The sequence below is a fragment of the Scyliorhinus canicula genome, chromosome 3 (assembly GCF_902713615.1).
Source record: "Scyliorhinus canicula chromosome 3, sScyCan1.1, whole genome shotgun sequence".
Classification (NCBI taxonomy): domain Eukaryota; kingdom Metazoa; phylum Chordata; class Chondrichthyes; order Carcharhiniformes; family Scyliorhinidae; genus Scyliorhinus; species Scyliorhinus canicula.
The window spans coordinates 254420046-254440426 of record NC_052148.1 but is presented as its reverse complement, the minus strand read 5'-3'; the positions used below and the strand labels follow the sequence as shown (position 1 = coordinate 254440426).

General features: G+C 44.7%; 1 protein-coding gene across 1 annotated transcript in view; it reads right to left on the bottom strand.

The window, feature by feature from the left end:
* Positions 1-20381, bottom strand: part of pigg (phosphatidylinositol glycan anchor biosynthesis class G) — a 35317-nt gene that overhangs the window by 807 nt on the left and 14129 nt on the right. Inside the window, 8 exon segments of the mRNA XM_038792587.1 lie at positions 964-1127; positions 3911-4220; positions 5584-5728; positions 5731-5774; positions 10000-10460; positions 14846-15127; positions 18126-18343; positions 20069-20281. Coding sequence (XP_038648515.1) covers positions 964-1127; positions 3911-4220; positions 5584-5728; positions 5731-5774; positions 10000-10460; positions 14846-15127; positions 18126-18343; positions 20069-20281 — 1837 coding nt within the window.

Below are 20381 nucleotides of genomic sequence, written 5' to 3'. Positions count from 1 at the left end.
AACCATGTCTTAAATTACAACACAAAGTGAAACACTTGCTCTGCACAGGACATGCATATTATGCTGAGTAATTGCATGAAATTGTTGCGAATTAAACAAGTCCAGCAAAGATTTTATTAATTCTCAGGCTGCAGGTGCCATTGACAGGATTGACATTGAGTGCCCTCCCTAGTGGTTCTGAAAAGTCTGTGGCCTTCTTGAATTACTGCAAGCTACTACTGAGTGGCTTCAGAGGAGAGTTGAAAGTCCACCATGCTGGTGTGGATTTGGAGTCCCATAGGCCAGACCAGGTAAGCATGGCAGGTTTCTTCCTCCAAAAGGACTTAGTAAACCAACGGCTTCATGGTCACTTTTACCGATATAACTTTTCGTTATATCTTAATGTTCTGGGGCTGTGATGACTAGGCTCTGACAGCTGTAGTATCTTTCTTTGCATCAGGTATAGCTCAAGGCACTGGGGGATTTTCTCTTGGACAAAGAAGTTCAACTCACTATGCAGTGATCAACACTGAGAAAGTAATAGTTGTCCTCCTTTCTCACTAGTGGCCTGAGTGAACCATAGCAATAAAGCACCAGATGAAGAGGGTAACATTAGTCCTAATTACATTTTTTAGGCATCCCGAGTCAATTATGAAGAGACCATTGTGAAAGAACATAGCTATACCTTGTGCAGCAACCATTATAGAATGAATCTTGAAATTGTGTACTTAAGGGGTGAGCGGACTCTAATGTTAAATTTAGATAGAGATGAGAATTTTTTTAATGAAGCTGTTTAACCAGAAGCTCCTGAAGATCAATGGGCCAAGAGTGATGGGATTTGGTGCGGATTAAGGCACCAGAGATTTGGACATCGAGTTTGATTACTGGATTGAAACAAGTTTATAAAGTTCTCATTTGGGGCTATGAGAGAGTGACGCTTTCCTCATCATTGATACCAGGGGCAAAATGCTAAACAGTCATTACCTGCTTCTTTCTGAGCTGACGTAACAGGTAAGGTGCAGAGCCCACAGCAGTGGACCTATATAAGTGCTGAATAGTGTAAGGAAGACCGCTGGCAGTTCCACATAGTTCTCCAACCCCACAAATCCAGCTGATATATCCACTGTGGCAATGCTGTTGGAATTCCCCTGGAGAGAAAATAAGGATTTGATAAAATTCAAGATTTTGCATATCTGATTTCTAAGTCACCTCTCCAATATTATGGACTGCCATAGTGAGAGCAGACACAAAAAGCAAGCATCATAAAATTGTAGTAAGATGTCCCATCTGACCATCCAAAAATGAAAGACAATTATGTGCACGAGAGCATCAAGAACGGGTAGTCATAGGTCCCACAATTCAACTGATGGGAATAACAAAATTTTTTAAATGACTGAATAATACAAATAAGTTTTCTCTTGCAGTATTAAACCCCAGATGGCCCAGGGCAGTTGGAAATGTTGTCGGCTTTCAATACACTGAAATATCCTGGTTGGTTTCCAAGGCATTACTCAAAGATTTAAAAATTTGATCAGTGGTCAGTGCACTATTTCAATGTGGTGCATTTTTACAGCCCCTGCAGGTGTATTTGGAGACTTGGGAAGGGGGTTGCTGGTAAATTAAATAGATAGCTAGTCCACCACCTTCCTGCCCGCACCTGTTCTGTTCCTTAAATTATGGGGGTGACGGTTAAGGCATAAGGCAGTCTCTGACCGAGAGATCTAGTGAGGCCTTTTAGCAGCCAAATAATTGGCACTTATACGATCCCATTCCAATTCTGCCGCTATGAGTTATGTGACTGCGAAAGGTGGCCAGTCTGTCTGGTTTTGTTACACTGGCTAAAGGCTTTTTGTGTCTCCTCCACCTGGCGTCTAAAACCCAACCTTCCACACACCCTAGCTGAGGTCTCCAATCCCTGCCTGACCAAAATGCCCATGTTTCCGTCAAGTCTGCGAGTCATCTGCTGTTCTTTTCAGGACTTCTTATAGTGCCAGCAGTGGCCACAACTGTTTCAGATTGGTCAGCAATTGTCATGAACGGGACTTCCGGTCCCTGAGGGGTGCAAGTCCTACATTCAACCTCAAGAGAAGTGAGTCACAACGAATACTCCCCTCTTTCTCCACTGTTAAAGTCACCCCAGCACATATCAATGTAAAGAAGTCATGGTCACAATCTGGAAGTCATGGTCACAATCTGCTCAAATATACCACTGAGTTTTACAAGTTTGAATTTTGATGCCTGACCACTACACTGAAAGAGTTGGGGATTTTTTCCATGAAGAGAGGTGACTTGATAGAGGTGTACAAGGTGATTAGAGGCATGGATAGAGTGGATAGCCAGAGACTTTTCCCCAGGGCAGAAATGGCTGTCACGAGGGGACGTAATTTTAAGGTGATTGGAGGAAGGTATAGGGGAGATGTCAGAGATAGGGTCTTTACACAGAGTGGTGGGTGCATGAGGTGGTGAAGTTTGAGTCATTAGGGACAATTAAGAGACTCTTGGACAGACATATGGACAGCAGTAAATTGAAGGGGTGTAGGTTAGGTTGATCTTAGATTAGGATAAATGGTCGGCACAACATCGTGGGCTGAAGGGCATGTACTGTGCTGTACTGTTCTATGTGTATCATGTGTAATATTAAAAAATGAAAGGAAAGCTGAAGATGATGGATACATATTGATATATTAGCAAAATTGTGTGCAGACCCCAGAGAAACTCCAATCTGCAAGACTTGGGTAGGTGTTGTTAGGAACAGAAGGAGGACTGGATTCTTTAATACAACCTTCATATTCATGACTCAATTTTGTATCAAATGAATAGATTTTTCAGAATTTTCTGACAACAGCATCTTCGAAAAGGCTGAAAAATCAGCTCAGACATTCAAGGCATCTATAGCCGGTACGACTGGAGTAGAAGGTTAGTTCCCTGGGTTTTTTTGTGCAGCTTCAACTTCCTTCCAGATATGTTTGTCTGTTTTACTGGCTTAAGGCTAACTAGGTGTAAATGCGTACGGCCATGAAACTTTCGCCCACAGAAAGCTTGGAATACTGATGTGATGCACGTTAATAGAAACCAAGAGTAAGGTGCACAAATCAGAAATGTTGCTCAACATCCTGCGCAGCACCAGAAAATTGAACCCTGAAGTCACTGTGCTTGGGAGAACATGATGGCAGTGGGTGAATATACTGGACAATGTTAGAGAGGCCATGCGATTGTGAGCACGATTGTTTTCAGTTTCCTGTTTGTACTGAGGACTACTTTGTGATCTTTAGCATCCGTTGCGCATTCCGTAGTTTATCCCAGACCTTCAGGACGTTTCATAGCTGATTCAAGCTTTCATAATAGAAGGTAGTTTCTGTTTTGTGTGTAGCTTATAATCTCATAAACACAATTTATCTTAGAACCGCACATTTGGCTTTTTCTGAAGACACAAGTGGAAAGACAGCTCCTGTTATGTCTCCCAATGCATTACTGGCATAGATAAGTGATCGCCACCCACTGAAACAAATCTTGGAAATGCAGAACGGATTGCACCATCAGGAATCTGACTGGAACGCGGCTCTCCACGTTGACTGGTATTGAGGAATGCACAGAAGCCACCAGACTGGGCACCAAATAATCTTTGGATTTGATAGATATTGACAAGCAGCCTGCGATATTTTAATCAGCTGAGGACAACTCACTGAAAGGAGACAACAAAAGCCTTAAAGAAGAAGTTGGTTTAGTCAAAATAGTTTTGCATTTCTCAAGTCAAATGTTTTTGAGATTGCCGATAGTTCCAAGAGTGCTAATGATTGCAAAACTCTGTCGTTAGTTGCTGTACATCTTACTGGGTTTAAACAGCTTAATCCTTTGCTGGAAATTAAACTTCAGAACTAAACAATGCTAACAAAAAAACAAAAAAAAAGCAGGCGGGAAGAAAAAGAGGTACCTGAAAGTAAAACGAGGCCTGGGCAAACCAGTAATAGATGATGGTAATTTGTGCTGCATCATAATCTAATATCCTCCATATAAATCTGGTCAAAATCATTTGAACCGCAAGGGTAAACAACAACACTGGCAAGTTGTGAGGGCGAAGAAGCAATGCGGCCAAGAGCACAAGTCCATTGTACATTTCCCAGAGTCCTCTACTGTTTGTCGTCGTGTCAGGGGAAGCAAATGCAGATTTCAACAGGTCTTTGACTCCCGTGAAAAGGATGCCAAGAATAAACACGTAAACAAAACGGGCTTCAGTAATCCCCCTAACAAAAACAAAGTAAAAATGATTATATTTGCCACATGAACCATAAGAATCATTGAACAGTACAGCATGATAAGTAATTCAGCCCACTGATGGGCCAAATGGCCTCCTTCTGAACCATACATGATTGAATGTGTGTCTTAGTCTGCAGCAGCTCTTTTGAAGAGCAATCCAGTCAGACCGACTCTCTTGCTCTTTCCCCATAACACTGCAATTTATTTCTCCAGTATTTGTCTGTTTCTATTACCCCAAAGGGCAATGCACTCCAATCTTGACCATTCAATGTGTAGTTTTTCCTCATGTTACCTCAGGTTCCTGTGCCAATTTCTTCCAAACTGTGCCCACTCCATATTGACCCGTTAGCCATTGGACTAAAGCCACAGGGTGTGCACAATGGTTAGCACTGCTGCCCCATACCACCAGGGACCCGGGTTCGATTCTGGCCTTGGGTTACTGCCTGTATGGAGTTTGCACTTTCTCCTCGTGTCTGCATGGGTTTCCTCCGGATGCTCCGGTTTCCCTCCACAGTCTAAAGATGTGCAGGTAAGTCGATTGGCCATGATAAATTGCCCCTCAGTGTACAAAGATGTGGCTAGGTGGGATTATGGGTAATGGGGTGGGGAGTGGGCCTGGGTGAGGTGCTCTTGAGGGTCGATGCAGACTCGATGGAGCGAATAGCCTTTTTCTGCACTGTAGGGATTCTATGATTCCATGGAAACAGATTCTCTCTAACTAAGCCTTCCGTGATTTTAGACATCTTGAATGAGACAGAAGGGGCAAAAGCAATACAGTCTTTACAACACAGCTGCATGAAACACAACCTTAGGTGATGAGTAATAACAGTTACAACACATGGGCTGGGATCTTCAGATTACAACTCCAACATAATCCCACTTTAACACTGCTTTGCGTATCTTGGTGGATCGTCAGCTGTAGCAGAAATACAGAGTAAAGCATCCCTCCAAGAGCTCCATCACGGCAATGTGGCATTAGGGGTACTCCCCCTCCTCTTTCCCCTCCTCTTTCCCCTCCTCTTTCCCCTCCTCTTTCCCCTCCTCTTTCCCCTCCTCTTTCCCCTTCCCCCCCCCCCCCCCCCCCCCACTTTTTACAATACTAGCTGCCATATTTCAGGTTTAGTGTGAATATTAATAAATAGGTGAATGGATCAATGCTAGTGAATGGGTGAGTGAATAGGTGGTTGGAATAGATGTGGCAGGTGGTGTAATGGCAGGCAAGCAAGGTGGTAAGTTGGTTTAATATATCTAATATGGCGAACCTCTGTGTTTTTCAAATTCAATGTTTAAGTTGTGATATCAAACTCAACAAATGCGACAATTGCTCAGTCAGGTTATCAAAGTACTTACTTTGAAATGTCATGTTCATCTGGCTTCCATGGAAACGTTACATTGCCAATTGCTGCACGATAGCAGTAAATTCCCACCAACCCTAATGCCAATGCTGCTTTGGATACAGTGGAGCATGTCCGCTGAACCAAAATAAAGATCAAAATAGGAATATTGCTGTCAGTATGGAGAGTTCAATTCTATGACTGGAGCTGCAAATAAAAAAAAGCACATGAAATCAATAATCAATCAACATCTGTAAAACAAGTCATCAAAGTAAAATATCCACCGTCACCTCATTTCATATTTTTGAAACTACTTTAACTTTATGACACAACTAGGCTTTCCCCTCAGAACAGTATCTCAGCATTGAGATACATGGACAGGTGCAAAGTTGTGGTACTGACATGACAGATGCCACTAAACGTACCAGAAAAGGCTTGTCCATTCCAGCGCAAGTCATTTACTAATGCCGTGATAAGCCTGAATTACTACCAAACCTCCTCTCTGGCACTGAAAATGATCTTTACATTTGTGGAGTCCCATTCCTTCAGAACTTGATTATTGCCGTTTAAACATGTAATTATTGTTTTACTTCTTTTCATCTAAGTTTAAAAGTGTGTGCTTGAAAATATGGGGTGGGATTCTCCGATACCTGGCGGGGCGGGCCTACTGGCGTCGAGGAGTGGCGTGAACCACTCCGGTGTCAGGCCGGCCGGAAGATGCGGAATCCTCCGCACCTTCAGGGTCTAGGCTGGAGCCGGTGGGGTTGGCACAGCCGGCGCCAAAGGGCTTGGCGCTGCGCCAACCAGCGCCGAAGGGCCTCTGCCGGCCGGCGCAAGTTGTGCATGCGCGGGAGCACCAGCGTGTACTGGAATCATCCCAGCGCATGCGCAGGGGAGGTTCTTCTCTGCGCCAGCCATGGCGTACTGTTACACCAGCCGGCGCGGAGGGAAAGAGTGCCCCCATTGCACAGACCCGCCCGCGGATCGGTGGGCCCCGATCGCGGGCCAGGCCACCGTTGGGGCCTCCCCTGGGGCCAGACTCCCCCCCCCCCACGAGGACTCCACAGGCTACCCGCAGAGCCAGGTCCCACCGGTATGGACCTGGTGTAATATATGCTGGCGGGACTGGCATAAAACAGGCGGCCACTTGGCCCATCGCGGGAGGAGAATCGCCGGAGAGGGGGCCGCTGCCAAGGTCCCCCGACCGGCACAACGCGATTCCCACCCCCACCGAAAAACCAGCGCCTGAGAATCCAGCAGCTGCCGTCGGGGAGTCAGAGAATCCCACCCATGGTTTTCAGCATGAACATTTATAATTATCAAGACCCTGGTCAGAATGAACCATTACGTAACATACAATATTTAAAATTATGTGTTAGAAAGAATTGGAGAAACCTTTCTGACATTTTTACAATTAATGAAACTACCAAAAATGATTAGCTTTATTTTAATATAAACCCAATGCCATCCACAAACTATAATTAATTTAACTAAATTGTATGGATACAGAAACCAAAGAACTTACCTGACTAATCTTCTCCACTCTTTTTGAGGAAACAACAGCCTGTGTAAACTGCAGTAAGCCTCATAACATATTGCCCTTTGATTTTCAAAGACACTGAACAAAGTTCTGCATTGAAGGCTGTAACTTCCTCGGAGTGGCAATCAAAGGCAGATTGCCACTCCATACCGATATACCTGCGCTAAAATACCAAATCGCCTGTCTCGCCCAACCTTGCTGATTCAGGCTGGGTGAGATTGAGGCAGCGAGGGTGTAAAAGGAACAAAACAAAGGACAACGCACTCCTTTTTTATGGCACTAGTTTAAATGTCCTAAAGAAAATAACAGACCAGGGAGAAGGTAAATATCTAATGTAAGTGAATGGGATGTGGGGTGGGGTTTGGACATTGGTGGTGGAGGGGGAGTGGCGGTCGGACAACAGTGATCGGTGGAGTGGGCAGTCGGGCAATGGGGGAGGAGCCAGCCTTTGGGCAAATGACAGTTGGACATTTTGGGGAGGAGTCGGACATTTTGGGGAGGGGTTGGGAGAAGAGCGGTACATCGATTTGTTGGATGGTTCCCAGCACAGCGCAATTGTCATGGAGAAATTAGCCCTCCTGGACAATCGCCAGGTAAACCCTTACCTGGGAACCTCCAAGAGGGATTCCCAGCGCACCTTTTGGGTACTTCCCAAATCCAACACAGGGGAGCCAGGATGATACGGGCCTATATGGAGATAGGATCAAAACTATGGGTAATATGGTTGAGTTGGATAAGAAATTGTCTGGGAATGGTAGACAATGAGTAACATTGGAATGGAGGAGACGAAAATGGGGTCAAGGGAAAAGAAGTTGGGGGTACTGAACTGGGTGTTCAGGCATCGATTGCAGTTTCTAATTTACATATGATTTGAACTTTAGACATCCATCATGAACCAGTCAAATCTGATACCAAACTAGAAGGAACAGTGGTACTGGAGGCGGCAACTTATAACTGATAATGAAGTGACACAATAGGTATGTGGGCAGAGCAATGCAGATGAAATACAAGATAGAGAAATGCAAAATACTGCACATTGTAGGAACGATAGCACAGGTATCTCAAATGTTTTTGAAATAGCTATTGGTGACGGTCACAGTGACATAGGGTCTCAATAAATGGGCTGTCAAGTTTAAATAGAAGATATTTAGGATAGAGAGCAGAATAACCTTTATTTTCACAGAGTTCTGATACTGTGGTTATGCATATGCAAAGTTAGTGACTTAAACAGCCATTTTAATATTCAGTGGTGCTTTAGATAGGCTGTTGAAGGGGAATAAAGGGCTATGGGAACAGGACAGTTACTTGGAATTAGGACTGTTGTTCAACAACCAACATGGGTCGTTTCAGCCTGTTTCCAGGTTGTAAATCCTATGTGATTCTATGATTAATCAGTTGCTTAAAGTGTTGCTTATAAACTGAGCAGCTACACACTTGGAGAGTTAGCATGTGCTAAAGTTGTAGTAATTACTGGGTTGCTGGCAAGTCAAAAATTATAACCAAATTTCTACTGTATTAATATCCTGAGTTTTGAGCTAAAATAACCAGGTTCTCAATTAAATTATTTTGAAAGATTCATTACAAAAAGGAAATGAAAAAAATAAAGACGCGCATATATAATGCTTTTCACACCCAGAGGTTGTTCCAAAGTATTTTACACCCAATGAAGTACATCTATTTTTGAAGTATAATCAGTGCTGCAATGTAAGAAACACAGCACCAAACTGTAACGTGATAATGACTAGATAATCTATTTTTGTGATGATGATTGAAAGATAAATATTGGTCAGGACACTAGGGATAACTCCCCATGCTCATGGAATCATAAAGTTCCTACAGGGCAGCAAGAGGCCATTCAGCCCATCAAGTCTACACCAGCCCTCTGAAAGAGCACCTTACCGATGCCTACTCCATAACCACATGTAACTTGCACATCTTTGGACTGTGGAAGGAAATCGGAGCACCCGGAGGAAACCCACGCACACACGGGGAGAACGTGCAAACTCCACACAGGCACCTAAGATCAGAATTGTACCCAGATCCCTGGCGATACGAGGCAAACTGTTTACATCCACTATAGCAGGCAGATGGGGCCTTGGTTTACCCCATCATCCAAAAGGCAGCAGCGCTAACAGTGCAGCACTAGAATATCAGCGGTGAGTCTTTTGCTCAGATCTGGGGTGGGCCGAGCTCTGAACCTTGTGACTCAGAAGCGACAGTGCTACCAACTGAACCACAGCTGACACTCTGACATAATTTCAATGTTTTATTTCATGCCATGGGAATGTCACTAAGAAATGTTTGTCTTCTCAAGTGGCTACAGTGATGTCAGTGTGTGGGTGGAGCTGGGCTCTGGCTCTGCTTTTTACTTTTGTTTTGAGCTGGAAGCTGTTTTGTAGCTTTAGTTTTGTTTTCAGTTGGAGAGCTGCATTCAAACCAAGGAGGTGTATTTTGGCTTCTCTCTCTACATGCTAAAGAATGCCTCCAGATCACTTGAGGATTTCCAAGTAATACCGGTTTCTGTAAGGAATGCAAACCTACTGTCTTTGTTAAAAAGGGTCTTCGACTTATGGTGTTAGGAAAGTTACTATGGGTTACCTATAGAGTACTGTATCTTTTGGGCAGGGTATCTGTGTTGTTAGTCGGTGATATGTTTACTGTGTGCTTATAAAATGTTAACTGAATTCATACTATAAACATTGTTTTTGTTTTAAAATACTTTAGATCTCTGTTGCATCACACCTGTAAAGCCCTTGTGCTCCCCATAACCAAAATCTATTAAAAGTTGTGGGTTAGGTGAATTCCATGATATACTTTGGTGTTCTCTAAACCCTGAATCATAATAATCAAAATGAAGTAAGAATCGAGATACAATCCTATATGTGTGTCTACCTTGTCAGCCAGTGGCCATAGTCTGGTTTGTGAGCCCATTTGATGCCAGTCTGGTTCAGGCAGCGGAGTACTCGGCAAAATACAAGGATAACCCAGGGGCTCGATAAGGCCAACCACTTTTCGCAGCTTCCACCTGATCGTATGTAAGCTTTGGATTTATCATCTCCTTGGTCACAAGAGGAAGTTCCGAGTAAGTCTTGGATAGTGGTCTGCCGTTCATTGCAGTAAGTGTCTTCCGGTTTCCCGCTTTGGTTTGGTTTCCCTTTGGGGTCACTGGCTGCAAAATATTTCCTGCAGACATCTTGGAAGAGCACTAACAAAAGCGTGTTGAGTAGAAAGTACCATGTTTGATGTTCTTCTTCAATAAAACTGCTGGAACCGAAGCTCAGAGTATGTCCAAAAGTCCCAAGTAATAGAAGCAGATCTAGCTCAGACCAGTTAGAATCAACTGTTGTGCAACTCTGTTCGGGAAAGAAAACATAGTACTAGTTAACAAGAACTTAACAGTAAACCTTTCATGGATTTGTTCAACAATTGCCACTGCTTTTCGTGGTAATCTGTAACGGCAGAAATCAGAAATAATTCAGTCAATTTCAACAAATTCAGTCAATCGTCAGGCTTCATTAAAATAGAATTAAAGTAGGAACAGTAAATAATCTCAAATGGAAATAGCTGAACCGTGGGGTTAACTGAATTTATTCAACACCTGATGGCTACTAGACTCAATGACCCTCCCTCAGACTAATCTGTTCCCTGTAAGAACAATATTCACGATGCCCTTTGCTGCTCTTGCTCATGTATTGCTTGTTTGGCCCTTGTTCCACACTGTAACCAATCACTATTTGTTGATGTACCATTTGACAATGTCCTCTGTCAATTATTCCTTTGTCTACTATGTATGTACTGAGTACGTTCCTTGGCCGCAGAACAATACTTTTCACTGTACTTCGGTACATGTGACAATAAATATCAATCAATCAATCAATATAACACATTGCATGATTCACATCCTACTCACATTCAAATAACTGCCCTATAACTGATCCAAAACATTAATGCTGCCAACTCAAGTATATGAAGTACCGGTAAGGAATGTTGGACTACTTATTGCAACGAAGAGTGAACACTAATGTTAAATCTCTCAAATGCAATAAAAGCAAAAATGCTACGGCAGCTACAGAGGAGGTTTTAACATAATGAAATGTCAGCACCAATACAGAACATTTGGTCCAAGCAGGCATTCAGCCTTCACACGAGCAAATCATTGCACAATCTTGTTCCCCTTTCCCTGGAGCCACCAACCCAATCTGAACTTGAAAGTTAACTTCATTTTCGCTTCAACCGAAAACCAAAAAGTAAATTCCGCAGCTGCAACAAATTCTCTTGCCAAATATTCTAACTTTCTTCAATTTAACTGTGTGCTCATGGCCCCTTCTTCCAGACTGCTCAATTAAGAAAGAAGAAAAAAACTTGCATTTGCATAACGGCGTTCACAACGTCAGGGTATTCCAAAGCACTTCACAGGCAAGGCGGTAGTTTTGAATTGTAGTCGTGGCTAGAAAGTTGGAAAATACAGGAGCATGTCCCACTTTTTAAAGTCCCCTTTCATTTGCTCCACCAACCGGGTCAGGTTGAGCCTGTGCAGGCATCCCATTTCCTGGCCACCTGTATACCCAGGTAACTAAAACGTTTCTCTACCATCCTGAGCGGCAGCTCTTTCAGTCTCTCCTCCTGCCCCTTGGCCTGGATCACAAACAACTCACTCTTTCCCATGTTCAGTTTGTACCCTGAAAAACTACCTCAGGATCCGCAGAACTTCCCCCATCCCCTCCACAGGGTCCAAAATGTACAGGAGCAAATCATCCGCGTATAGCGAGACCCGATGTTCCATCACCCCCCCCCGAACCAGTCCCTTCCAGTTCCTAGAGGCTCTCAGCGCCATAGCTAGTGGTTCTATAACTACGGCAAATAGTAACGGGGAGAGGGGACACCCCTGCTTCGTTCCCCGAAGTACCGAAGTACCCCGACCTCAACCGGTTTGTACATACACTTGCTACAGGCGCCTGGTACAGCAATTTCACCCAGCTAATAAAGCCCTCACCAAACCCGAACTTCCCCAGCATTTCCCAGAGGTACTCCCACTCCACCTGGTCAAAGCTTTCTCTGCGTCCATCGCTGTTACCACCTCCGCCTCTCCTCCCTCTGAGGGCATCATAATGATATTCAAAAGTCTCCGGACATTGATACTGAGTTGTCTGCCTTTAACAAACCCAATCTGGTCTTCCTCTATCACCCCTGGGACGCAATCCTCAATTTCTGTGGCCAGAATCTTAGCTAGCAATTTGGCATCCACGTTTAAAAGCGAAATTGGCCTGTATGACCCGCAATGTTCCGGGTCCTTCCCTCGTTTACGAATGAGTGAGATCAAAGCCTGTGACATTGTTGGGGGGAGGGTTCCTTTCTCTCCAGCCTCATTGAAGGTTCTCATCAGGAGTGGGCTCAATATTTCCGGAAATTTCTTATAGAATTCTACCTGGTAACCATCCAGCCACGAGGCTTTACCTGATTGCATGCCCTCTATACCCTTGACAATCTCCTCTAATTCAATCGGGCCCCCAGCCCCTCCACCAGGTCCTCTTCCACCTTTGGAAACCTCAACTGGTACAAAAATTGCCTCATCCCTTCCGCTCCTGTCGGGGGCTCTGACTCGCATAGCTTACTATAGAATTCCTTAAAGACTCCGTTCACCCCCCCGGATCCAAGACCATATTACCCTCCTTATTCTTTACTCCCCCGATTTCCCTGGTCGCTTCCCTCTTTCGCAGTTGGTGTGCCAGCATTCTACTCGCTTTATCCCCATACTCATAGACTTCCCCCCTTGCCTTCCTCAGCTGTGCTACCGCTTTCCCTGTGGTCAACAGTTCAAACTCTGCCTGCAGACTCCGCTGCTCCCTCAGTAGCCCTGCCTTGGGGGCCTCCGCGTATCTCCTGTCCACTCGGAGTATCTCCTCCACCAGTCTCTCCCTCTCAGCTCTTTCTCTTTTCCCTATGGGATCGAATTGAGATGAGTTCCCCTCTGACAACTGCCTTCAGAGCCTCCCAGACCGCTGCCACTGCTACCTCACCCATATCGTTTGTTTCCAGGTAATCCTGGAAGTTCCTGCTAATCCGCCCGCAAACCTCTTCATCCGCCAGCAGCCCCACATCCAGTCTCCAGAGTGGGTGCTGCCCTCTCTCCTCATTAAGCCACAGGTCCACCCAGTGGGGGGCATGGTCTGAGACTGTGATCGCTGAGTATTCTGTCTCCGCCACCTTTGGGATTAACGCCCTGCTCAAGACAAAGAAGTCTATGCGGGAATAAACCTTATGAACGTGGGAGAAAAGGAAAGAGAACTCCTTCGCTCTCGGCTGCACGAACCTCCAGGGATCCAACCACCCACCCCCCCATCTGCTCCATAAAACCCTTCAGTTCCTTAGCCACTGCTGGTCGCTTCCCTGTCCGGGACTTCGACCAGTCCAGCTCGGGGTCGATGACTGTGTTTAAAGTCTCCCCCCATGTTCAGGTTGTGTGACTCTAAATCCGGGATTTTGCATAGCACGCGTCTCATAAATTCCACATCATCCCAATTTGGAGCATAGACATTCACAAACACCACCCACCCCCACCCACTTTCCACTCACCATTATATACCTTCCCCCCTTATCTGCCACAATTCTCCCAGCCTCGAATGCCACACCCGGACAGATCAGAATTGCTACCCCTCTGGTCTTCGAATCCAGCCCTGAATGGAACACCTGGCCTACCCATCCCTTTCTCAATCTCGTGTGATCTGCGAGCTTTAAATGCGTCTCCTGAAGCATTGCTACATCTGCCTTTAACCCCTCTAGATGCCTGAACACGCGCGCTCTTTTGACCAACCCATTCAAACCCCTCACATGCCACATGATCAGCCTGGATGGGGGGGCTAACCCCCATACCCCTGCCGACTAGCCATCGCCCTTTCTTGGCCAACCTCAAGCCCATGCCGTTCGCTTCCTCGAGCGCCCCCACAGGGAGCCACCGCCCCCGACCCTCAATTGGTACCCCAAAATTGATACCTCCTCTGTCAGCAAAGCAGCATCCCCCCCCCCCCCCAAACAGCCCCACGACCCAAAACCCCCCCCCCCGCCAAGCACCAGCTGGGCACTTGCTCACCCCCCGATCTTTTAAAGAATGAACTATACCTCCTATTGAAAGTGTTCAGACCACATTCTCCAGGTTGTAAGATCTGCAGCAACTGCAGAAATGGGGCAAAATGTGGGCAGCACGGGGGCGCAGTAGGTTAGCCCTGCTGCCTTGTGGCGCTGAGGTCCCAGGTTCGATCCCGGCTCTGGGTCACTGTTCATGTGGAGTTTGCACTTTCTCCCCGTGTTTGCGTGGGTTTTGCCCCCACAACCCAAAGATGTGCAGTCTAGGTGGATTGGACACGCAAATTGCCCCTTAATTGGAAAAAAAATGAATTGGGTACACTAAATTTATTTTAAAAAATAAATGGGGCAAAATAAAATGAAGACTGATCAAGCAAGTCCATTCATGAGTCACAAGTCACTTCCTCTGGACATGCCGTTTTATGGTGTGGGATTAAAATATATATTCAGCAAAATCGAAATATTTGCGGTAGCTAGCTTTTCAAAGTTTAGAAGAATTTTGGCTTCAGGTGCAAATGTTACCTTGTGAAGATCTCATCTATAAACACACACACACATATGCGCAATTACAGTCCTTTGCATAATATCTAAACCTCAATTTGTTTTAAGTTTAATTGCTGATATCTTCCTCTGATGCATTTCAACATCAGTGACTCACTTTATGCTGAGGCTTCCCAGTTGTAAAACGCTTCCAAAGAGTTGAAAGGAGCACGCACTGCAGGGCAGATATCAGTGCAATCACTGTCGCAGCCAATAGCCAGGAGACGTTACAAAAATAGCAAGATGTTTTCATCGATGTACATACAACAACATGAATAGCTGCAAACATCAGGCACAGCAGGTAAAACAGGAGGGAGTAGAATGGTGATGAAAGCGGTACTTCAAATTCAGCAGTACTGCCCAGTGCCTCTGGAGTACTTACTATGAGAAGGAAAATAACCTAAAAATATAAACAAATATAACAAGTTAGATACTAATGGATTGTCCACATGAAGACAGAGCATAAAGCAAATTTCTATTAATACGATAATCATGCTGTTGGTATCGATACAGGCATCTGCACTTCTGGAGCTCGGGTGGCGAACACGCACAAACAGACTCAAAAACAGCTTCTTCCCCGTTGCTGCCAGACTCCTAAACAACCCTCTAACGGACTGACCTCATTAACACTACACCAGTGTATGCTTCACCCAATGCCGGTGTTTATGTAGTTAAATTGTGTTGCCCTATTATCTATTTTCTTTTATTTCCTTTTCATGTACTTAATGATCTGTTGAGCTGCTCGCAGAAAAATACTTTTCAACGTACCTCGGTAGACGTGACAATTAACAAATCCAATCCAATCCAAAGTTCTATCTTGCACAGCTGCAGGTGTGAGTTGAGGTGGTTCAGATTTGTTCTCAGAAAGCTGCTCCGTAAAGATCATTCTTTAACTTTTCTTAAAAATAAATTTAGAGTACCCAATTATTTTTTTCCTATTAAGGGGCAATTTAGTGTGGCCAATCCTCCTACCCTGCACACCATTGGGTTCTGGGGGGGTGAGAGACATACAGACACGGGGAGAATGTGCAAACTCCACATAGACATTGACCCAGGACCGGGATCGAACCCAGATCTTCGGCACCGTAGGCAGCAGTGCTAACCATTGCACCACTGTGCCGCCCTTCTAATTCTTTAATCTGCGCTAAATAATTTGCATATTTGCCAGAATGGGACTTGAAAGACTGTTGGAAGCAGATTCATTCGCAACTTTCAGAAGGCAATTGGACACGTGTTTGAAAAGGAAAACTGAGGTGGGATGTGCTTCCGCTGGTGGGACGGATGCAATCGGTGAAGATGATGGTCCTCCTGAGGTTCTTGTTTCTGTTCATGATTCTCCCAATCTTCATTCTTAAGGTTTTTTTTAAGGAGGGTGAATGCACTGACTTTGGGGTTTGTCTGGGAGAAGAAGATGCTGCTGGAACGGGGTCGAGGAGGGCGCGGGTTACCATCCCCCAAATTTGATGAATTGCTACGAGGCGACGAATATAGCTATGGTTAGGAAGTGGATAGTGGGGAAAGGATCACTGTGGGAACAGATGGAGGCAGCCTCTTGAAAAGACACTGCGACGGCGCCTTTACTTTTCTCGCCGGCCAGGTACTCCACAAGCCCGGTGGTGGTGGGGTGACGGCCCTGAGGGTGTGGGGACAATGGCGGCAGCACCTGAGGCTGGAGGGAGGCTTGGTTTGGGCACCGATTTGCGGGAATCAGAAGTGTGCTCCGGAGAGGCTGGATGGGGGGGGGGGGGGGGGGGGGGGGGGGGGGGGGGGGGGTATCGGAAGTGGCAACGGGTGGGGTTTGAGCGGTTTGGGGACCTATTCGTGGGGGGCAGCTTCTCAAGCTTGGTGGGAGGAAGAGTTGGGGAGGTAGGTGGGGGCTGGGATGTGGGAGGAAGCTTTGAGAAGGGTGAAAGTATCCTTGTCGTGTGGAGGGAGGTGGCAACCATTCATCGACTTCTTTGAGAATAGTTAAGATGTCAGCAGGGGGGAGTGGGAGGGGGGGTAAAAAAAAAGAGGTGGGGGAGTTGGGGAACGGGAGGCAGGATGGTTGGTGTTAGGTATTTAGTTGATTCGATTATTTGTAGCCCTGTTGGCTTGTTTTGTTTTATGGCTGAGTTTGATGTGTAAATATATAAATGCCTCAATAAAATTTTTTAAAAAAGAAAACGAAGATGATTGCAAGGCTTTGGGAGAAGAGCAAAGAGCAGCACTAACTGGACAGCTCTTTCAAGTAAGCACCTCTGCGTTGTGAGATTTTACGATTCTAATGTTTACCTAAATGTTTGCAATTGAATCTGCTTCTGTCATTCTTTCAAGTGGTGCATTCCACATCCAGTTACTTTTTTGTTGGCAGCATAGCTTCAGTTTGATGGCAACTGTATGATTAGAATATCTGTTCTGACTGCTGTTGGTTGAGGGAGAAAAATTGACTAAAACACAGAGAGCAAACTCCCTGCTGTCCTGTAGTTAGTTTTGCAAGACTTCCATCACCTACCGGCACAGATACTCAAAGTTATCAGCTCAACAGCTCATTTGGAAAATTGTGCTCACCACTGCATTGTGCTGAAATGTTGGTCTGCATTGTGTGCTCAAATCCCAAGAGCGGGATCTGAAGCTACAGCCTTGTGATTTTTGTCAATTACATTTAGGAGGGAAAAAGCACCCTACTTAAACCCACACCTCTACCTGTAACCACACTTCACCTTTTTGGACACTTAAGGGGCAATTTATCATGGCCAATACACCTAACCTGCACATCTGTGGACTGTGGGAGGAGACCCACACAGACATGGGGAGAAAGTGCAAACTCCACACAGTCACCCGAGGCTGGTATTGAACCCAGGACCCTGGAGCTTTGAGGCAGCAGTGCTAACCACTGTGCCGCCACATTGCCTTCCACAGAGATCTGTGGAGCAGAGTCCTTGTGTATATTTGGGGCAGATTTTTTGTGTATATTTAAGGCTGAGATAGATACGATTCTTGATCAGCAAATAAATCTAGGGTTACTGGGAAAGGGCAAGAAAGTGGAAGTGAGGAATGTCGGATCAGCCACGATCCTATTGAATGGTGGAGCAGGCTTACTCCTGTTCGGATTTCTTACGTCTTAAATATTATGAAAGAGGGTGTAAACAGACCTTTCTACCTAAACCAAAAGCCTAATGCTTAATTTAGGGGTCAGTCCTGGATACTTACAAAGTGGCTTTTACCATTATGATAGGTGGTGAACTTCCAGCACAGAAAGAGTGCACACATGCTGCCTGCCTGTAAAACTGACACTTTGCAATCTAACTGATAGGCCACTATCCTCTCGCCGTACTATATAATACTGTAAAACAATCAAATATTGGGAACAAGGGTGGGTTAGAAAAAATAAATCAATATTGTGCAGTAACGCCTACCTCCACCACAATAATTGCTCCCACAATCATTGAGTACATATCATACTGTGCCACAATTTTGGAAAGTGATGAACTCATGAACTTCAAGGCATCCAAATACTGCCTCAACACCTTATTTCCGAGGTTTGCAAGAGTCTCCGAAGTATTACCTTCCAAGTAAAGTTTGATCCACGAACCATGAGATTTTTGTGCTATTCCAAACAGTTCATACCCAGAATCTGCAAATAACAAAAACGTTAATCAGGCTGTGGCAAGGTATCAAAATAAAAGTAGTCAACAACCCAGTTTCCCGTAATAATAATTTATGGCCAAATGAAGGGGCAAACCACTCCTGTCCTGCAAGGGAAAAAAAAACCACAGCTAGAAAGCCTGAAGATGGGCTGAGTGGAAGGCTAAAAGGCACAGCCCCAATCTCAAGATATAATGTCTCCGATCCAAATAACACTCTTTGATCTTGGCTATCAACCAAATTGTGGGCCAGGATTTTATGGCTGCGCCACAGCATATCACCCCCCCACTACCCCCCCCCCCCCCCCCCCCTCATCCAATGGATGCAGCGAACCATTTAAATTGCTGTTTATTCAGTGGGACCATAGTATACTGGCGGGTGGGAGGAGGCCGTAAAATCCCTGGCCAGTACCTAATTTATTAAATGCAACTTAACATTAAACAGCCTTATGTTGGCACTTGTAAACATTAACTTGTTCTCAAATTATGGACTTTGAGAGTTCATCCACAGCTGGGATTCGAAGAACTGGTCTATAATTGCAGTTTACAGAGCGTCAGCTGGGCTCAGTTGCTGGTACTTTTGTCTCTGAATCACAAAGTTCCAGATTCATGTCCCAATCCAGGGCTTCAGTACACAGTCAAGGGATTTGATACTGTACTCAGTACTGAGGTAATGCTGCACTTCTAATGAGGCCAACTTTTGGATGAGAGTTTAAACTGAGGCCCAATCTGCCCACGCTGTGTGAATGTAAAACATCCCATGGCACCATTTTCAAAGAAGAGCAGGGGAGTGATTTGAATATTTATCCCTCAATCAACATCACACAAAAATAGATTATCTAGTCATTATCACATTGCTCTTTGCAGGGGGTTTGCTGGGCACATATTGGCTAGCGCATTTCCTATATTGAAAAAGAAACGACGCTTCAAAAATATTTCATTGGCTGTACAGAGCTTTGAGATGCCCGGTGGTTGTGAAAAATGCTATATAATTGCAGCTCTTCCTTTTCTTTTCGTTTATGCTGCTTTCCTTTCGGAATATCATTTGCTATTCCCACACCCAATGTGTGTATCCAACAAATTTGAAAAATTGCATTGAGAGCTTCTGTTATTTCTTCCAATTGTTTCATAAACCTAGAACGTATGTCAACTGGGCACAGTGACGTATCGCAGAGACATTTTCAACAACTTTCATTTTGATAGTGCCTTTAAACATAGTGAAACATCCCAAGACCGTTCATAGGAGCATTATCAGACAAAGTCTTACACCAAACTACTAAGATATTAAGGCAATAACCAAAAGCTTTGTCAAAGAGGTAGCTTTTAAGGAGTATCTTAAAAGAGAAAAGGTGGAGAGATAGAAGGGTTTAGGAAGTGAACTCTTGGGCTTAGGAACTAGACTGCTGAGGGCACGACCCCTGAAGGTGGGCCAATGAAACCCAGGAACGCAAAATACTCCGAATTGAAGAAGCGCAAAAGAAGCATCTTTAGAAATTGGTGTGAAACCACTGTCCGTGTGGAGTTTGCACATTCTCCCCGTGTCTGTATGGGTTTCACCGCCACAGCACAAAGATGTGCTGGCTAGGTGAATTGGCCCTTATTTGGAAAAAAAATAACTGGGTACTCTAAATTTATTTAAAAATAAAGAAATTGGTGTGAAACCCAATGTTTGGCTCATCCCAAAATTCAATGTAGTGCTTGTTGTCTGACATTACCTTTTTCATACGCTGGAATACTCTCTTCAACCAGCTTACTAAGCTGGTATCCATTAAGGTGTAAATATCTAAGTTTTTCCCTCAAAGATTTTTCCTCAAGGACAGTTAGGATGAGGCGCCCCAAATTGTTCCGTGGAATAGGCAAACCAAATCCTAACGCCAAAGTGGAAGTCAGGTCTGTCTGCTCCACATATTCAGAAACAACAAAGGAATCTGGAAATTAGATAAGAAAAATGAAACAAACATCTTGTCAAGTATCTTAAAATTGTAATCTTGTACAAACATTATCTCCATAGAATTTTATTCCCAATGA